Source organism: Branchiostoma belcheri, unplaced genomic scaffold (genome assembly GCF_001625305.1).
Source record: "Branchiostoma belcheri isolate BF01 breed outbred unplaced genomic scaffold, Haploidv18h27 scaffold32, whole genome shotgun sequence".
Lineage (NCBI taxonomy): Eukaryota > Metazoa > Chordata > Leptocardii > Amphioxiformes > Branchiostomatidae > Branchiostoma > Branchiostoma belcheri.
Window position 1 is genome coordinate 1,733,390 of NW_017803932.1, and position 5,801 is coordinate 1,739,190.

The 5,801-nt window shown below is 40.1% G+C and overlaps 2 protein-coding genes across 5 annotated transcripts in view; both read right to left on the minus strand.

Annotated features, from left to right (window-relative positions):
* Window positions 1-116, minus strand: part of LOC109474795 (Bardet-Biedl syndrome 1 protein-like) — a 4,003-nt gene extending 3,887 nt beyond the window's left edge. The window contains exon 1 of the mRNA XM_019775155.1: window positions 75-116. Coding sequence (XP_019630714.1) covers window positions 75-116 — 42 coding nt within the window. The remainder of the gene's footprint in view (window positions 1-74) is intronic.
* Window positions 7-5,801, minus strand: part of LOC109474832 (Bardet-Biedl syndrome 1 protein-like) — a 17,031-nt gene continuing 11,236 nt past the window's right edge. For all 4 annotated transcript variants that reach the window (XM_019775257.1, XM_019775256.1, XM_019775255.1 and 1 more), the window contains exons 11-20: window positions 4,857-4,963; window positions 4,266-4,386; window positions 3,838-3,996; window positions 3,578-3,647; window positions 3,122-3,280; window positions 2,584-2,717; window positions 2,205-2,339; window positions 1,878-1,964; window positions 1,498-1,753; window positions 7-149 (exon numbers count right to left, since the gene is read on the minus strand). In XM_019775257.1, the coding sequence (XP_019630816.1) occupies window positions 1,667-1,753; window positions 1,878-1,964; window positions 2,205-2,339; window positions 2,584-2,717; window positions 3,122-3,280; window positions 3,578-3,647; window positions 3,838-3,996; window positions 4,266-4,386; window positions 4,857-4,963 (1,059 nt within the window). In that variant the 3' untranslated portion in view covers window positions 7-149; window positions 1,498-1,666. The remainder of the gene's footprint in view (window positions 150-1,497; window positions 1,754-1,877; window positions 1,965-2,204; window positions 2,340-2,583; window positions 2,718-3,121; window positions 3,281-3,577; window positions 3,648-3,837; window positions 3,997-4,265; window positions 4,387-4,856; window positions 4,964-5,801) is intronic.

The following is a 5,801-nucleotide window of genomic DNA, read 5'->3' on the forward strand; positions in this document are numbered from 1 at the left end:
AAAATGTTGAATATTTCTGGGCTTGTTCCCCCATCCAGATTTGCAGCTACATGGGATTACTGAGAAAAACACACCATCTCCTCAGCAAGAACAGACTTCAAAACTCTTTTGTTCATCAATCCAATAAGTGTACAATCTGACAGTAAAACCTACCGTGGCCGACAAGAACAAAATTTTACACCGCAACTTTTGGTGTTTTACACCACAACTTTTGGTGTTTTACACTGCAACTTTTGGTGTTTTACACTGCAACTTTGGGTGTTTTACACTGCAACTTTTGCTGTGTTTTACACTGCAACTTTTGCTGTGTTTTACACTGCAACTTTGGGTGTTTTACACTGCAACTTTTGCTGTGTTTTACACTGCAACTTTTGCTGTGTTTTACACTGCAACTTTTGCTGTGTGGAAAACTTACACCCCTCCCCTTTTATAATGGACGGTCCCCCTGTCAGGTCAAAGGTGACAACGATGGCATGCAAACTACGTCGACTGAGTTATCATTTTCGTGCATAAGTTTTTTAGAGGAAAAGCTTGGCTACGTTGTGACGTTAGTTTTTTTCTAAAGGTTTTTCTAGCTTTGGCCTATAGATCGGGATAAATTTAAAAATGTTTCGACCAGGTCCAGTGATTACAAATTATGTTGCTATCTAGTGAATGTTGGTAACGTTTGCACCGCTACGTGTTGATGTCGACGCATGGTATGATAGAAATGATGTCTGTCTGAAGGCGTAAATATGTAATTAGCTTAAACTATCGTGGCATGATGTCATAAACGCTTGCATGCGGCGATAGTCGTCTTCCACGTTTCCCCGCCTTTGAGTCACGTGACATTTTCTAGCTAGAGAATTCGGACTCGCAAGATCGCTAATAATTTGATGAGTAAATATTGGGCCTATGGGAGTCAAATGTGGCACCACTTGGTACTATGAAGCAATAAAGACTTATTTTCAATTATGAAGTGTTGACTCTTGACTCAGGTAAGTTATCGATCATTAGGGAACAATACGAGCGATCGCCATGACGTCACCGTAGGCAAAAAGTGGGTGCCAGTTGGCTGATTTGGCTACCAAGAATTTGCATATGTCTTCAAATAATTTGCATGCGTATAATGTAAACAAAAACAGCGATCGCTCGTATACAAATGTAGACACTGTGACTCTCAGGCCGCCGCCATCTTTGTCACCTTTGACCTGACAGGGGGACCGTCCATTATAAAAGGGGAGGGGTGTAAGTTTTCCACACAGCAAAAGTTGCAGTATAAAACACAGCAAAAGTTGCAGTGTAAAACACCAAAAGTTGCAGTGTAAAACACCAAAAGTTGCAGTGTTAAACACAGCAAAAGTTGCAGTGTAAAACACAGCAAAAGTTGCAGTGTAAAACACAGAAAAAGTTACAGTGTAAAACACCCAAAGTTGCAGTGTAAAACACCAAAAGTTGCGGTGTAAAACACCAAAAGTTGCGGTGTAAAATTTTGTACTTGTCGGCCACGGTAAAAACCCATTATTTTTGTATACATATGTACATGTTTAAATTCTGTCATAATGATTATAATTTGTAAATATCAATGCCATTCAAGCTACACTTGTACTTTGTGTCGACAATGTTGCTAAAGGATTGAATTGAAAAAGCAGCTGTTCCCTGGTGGTGTATCTCCTTGTTGTCAGGGTTAGACGACCACCTGAGCCTCACTGACTGGCATGTTGATGTTCCCTGTGATGATCGGCATGCTCTTCCCTTTCCTCAGCACAAACACCTGCACAATAGGACAGTGGACAACTTTACATGACAAACTATAAAGGGAGAGAAAAAGAAAGACATTCTCTTCAACCATGGTATGTTAGTAGTATAGTAACTGTTGATTGAGGTATTGAACTCACCTTAATGGTGTCAGCGATGGCCTTGTCACTTATGCATTCCACCAGGGTCTGAAAGGCATAGTTCAGACCAGGAACCAACAGTGGAACCTGGGAAACACAGGAACAAGGTAAGACTGGGGACAAGATGGCTGTTGGTTACTCCAGACAAGATGGTCTTAACCATGTAAAATAGGATGGGACTGCTTAATGTGGCTTATGACTGGAGGTGATTGGCCTTAACAGGTGGTTGGCTAAGTGGCCTGCATGCCGATTTGAGTTTTCATGAAGTAAGAATGGTTAAAAAAACAACAACAAACAAACAAACAAACAAGCTCATAACCCTCTCACCTTGATGGATGACCTCTGCAGCTGGTATAACTTCTCGTCATACTGGAATGTGATGAGGAGGTTGATGGAGGGCGTGGCAGACGACGTGTTCTGTAGATTGACAGTCAGCTGAAAGGACGGACCTATCCCATTCACCTGGACATGCACAAAACCAGCATACAGACATTAGATATGTAACATTCCTTGTCACACTACTGCAAAATGATAGCATAAATGATTTTATATCATAGTCTTCATGTGACTGGATATGTGTGTTTTGTGAAAATGTTCTTGCCCAAAAAATTGCCCTCTTAGACCTATAGGTCTCCAGAGGATTTTGCTGCAAGATTAAGCCTGTGTGACCAAAAAAACAAAAAAAAACAAAGCTAGATGCACTCACAGTAGCTGACAGTTTGAGCGGCTCCAGTGGATCAGCTGACATGGGAGTCATACTGGTCTCCAGAGCCTTCACATAGGAACGGGCAGCGTCCAGTCTCAACCGGTACAAGTCACGCTGGAACATACGGTGCATGGCTGGAAAAACACAAAGGACGGAAATATTATTCATAATTACTATTGCTGCACTAGAACCTCAACATCCTCTCAAAATGATGATTCCTAAGTGAACATGTATCGGGTGGTTGTCTTTAATGTTTGTGTTGATGGGGAAATTTCGGGACCATGAAAAAATCCTACAAAAGGATGGAAATATTATTCACAATTCCTGCTGATGTGCAGAAACATAACCTCAACATCCTCTCAAAATGATGAAGTGAACATGTAACAGGTGGTTGTCCTTCATGCTTGTGTTGATGGGGAAATTTTGGGACCATGAACAGCCTACAGCATTTAGAAGGGATTCTGCCTCTAGGAATGCCTTAACTGGCAGTGATCTTGACAGTACTAGTATGTGTAAAACTACCATGATGTTCACTTACTGACAGCATTCTCCCTCTCCCTCATAGTCTGGTCCACAAACAACTTGGTCTTCTTCGGAATGTTCAGTTTCTGGTTCTGAGCAGCAGGAGGACCTGGTCGGGAATCTTTCTCCTCAAACACAGAATTCCGCTTCAAGATCTTTACAATCAAGCCACCACCTGGAACAAGAAGAGTGATGTTAAGTATGTAATTTGATGGTTTTCAGATTTTTGTTATAGAAAAAATACTTTCATTTTAAATTATAATAAACATAATAAATCATACAACGTCGACTACCACAATAGATGTACTGGCAAGTTGAGAATTATTAAAAGGTACAAAGTAAAACTACATTTTGTTACATAATACTTGTATGTGAATTGATATAGACATAACAGTCACATGCATGTCTTGAATACAATAATTTATGGAATGCAACATTTATTCCATGACATTCCAATCCCACACTCAGGTACCTTTAGTGGTCATCACCAGTGCTCCATCTTCCCTGCCAAACCGACCAAACTTCATCCCCGTCACAATATCCTGATGGACAGAAGGTGACAAAAGAATCAGATTAGAAAACAATTTAGAAAACAGATAAATTGGGCACAGCCACACAGCTAACATATATCGTATACAGAATAATATTTATCTACATTGTTCCTCAGTAGTACTAGTAGCCTAGTACTGATAAGTGACAATTCTCTAAACTTCCTTTATGACACTGATGTACCTCTGTTTTGATGGTGTTGACGAGGTACTTCTCGTTGTACACATGAACTTCACAGTTGTCCAGAGCGACCATGATGGCCTTGAAGCCCCGTGTCTTGTAGTCCATCAGCTCCATGGTCATGACATTGGCTGGGAGGGTCAGCACCCACAGACGTTTTCCCTGGACAGGGAAATATCATGTACATGTAACAGTTACTCAAGCAGCTCAAGAGATTTTTTAAATTGTAGCATGAGGGTCAAAATGACCATTTCCAAAACCTATCCAGTTGCTTAAGTTACTGTCACTGCCATATTTCATTACCTGGATGTCCAACTTTCATGATGAATATTATAATCATTATTTCAAAAGCTATTTGAACTTGCATTCCTTGTCAAATTTTATGCCATAGAATTACAACTAACACTAATACATGTACGAGTGAAACTCACTTTAGTGGTGTAACACTGGAGGGTCTGGTCCATACAGCCCACCACCACATTTTTGCCCATCCGTTGAAGCCCCACAGGCTGGGAGCTCAGCTCAATGCTGTACTTGGGTGCTTTTGATCCCCTAAATAAAACAAACAAAGCAATGAATTCCTCAACTCAATATACAGGACCCTTGAATGATCTCAAACAACACGATATCAGGATGCAATGAAGTTAGCAAAATTTGGTCAATGAGGAAACAAATACATTATATATACATGACACTTATAAATAACTATGGTCAGCCTGTGTGAGTGTGAACCTCTTCATCATTGTAAATGGGATGCAATGCCCTGCAATGACAATCAGTAAGAACTACTATGTACAGTCACATTTGCCCAAGAAGACCACTCAGGATACTGATAAAATTGGGTCTTTGTGGACAGGATTATTGATGTTTGTGTCAATTATCTAAGGGACCACCAAACAGTGAAGTGGTGGTACAGGTGTGACTGTATAATCATGATCACCTGCTACTACTAATTTTACATGTAGATGAGATACAATGAACAGGTAAAACAATCAGTAATGACTATAATCATGATGACCTACTTCTTGAGTGAGTAAATGTTTCCATTGCGACATGAAACAACAACTCGGAACTCCACATCGTACAATCCTGTCACATCCAGGAACACTGGAACACTGGGCAGCACCATCTGGAGAAACATTGAAAAATAGCACTAAGACATTGGACCCAATTGTAACAGCAAATTTCCTCCTGTGTTAGCTAGCCACTGGGCATTTTTTTTGTAAAAGGTCTGTGAATAAAGCTCTGGTTCTAACCTTAGTAAGAACAGTGAAGGCCTCTGGGTCCAGAATGTAGATATCTCTGCTCTCTGTACCAATGACCAGACAGCTGATGGCATCCTCTTCTGAGTGGCTCTTTTTCAGTGTTGTCATGCATGTGATCACAGTCTGACAGGGATGACAACATACCAGGAGTTAGGATGCTAGTGCTATAACATATCCTTATGTACTTATAGGCACCCATTGCAGTATCAGTGCCTTAATACTGGAAATATTCAGGATTAGACAATCTGACTACTGGCTAGATACATGTATGTTGATATAGTACAATGTACGTAGTCATGAATCTGACATTGAAAGATAAATAATGACATGAGCATGCTGCACCAAGATGACCCACCTGTCTCTTCAGAGGACTGTGTTTGTGTAGGTTGGCAAATGTCGGCATGTCTTCTGGGTCTAACATAAGGAACCTAAGAACAGAATATGTATCATTATGTATACATAAAAAATTATGCACATACACTGTATTCAATACAGGTGTATGCACTGTATGCAGTATCCAGGCAATATGCACAAATATCCTTGCCAAAACAGTTCCCAGAAGTCTGAAATCTCTGGTTTCTTGTTTTGCACATAAAACAGGGGAAATTACCTTGTCACAAAGAAATTCATTAAAAGCAAGTGTAGGTACAATGTATGAACAAAGAAAAAAATACAGCTATTTTAAAATTCTAAGTCTTTTTG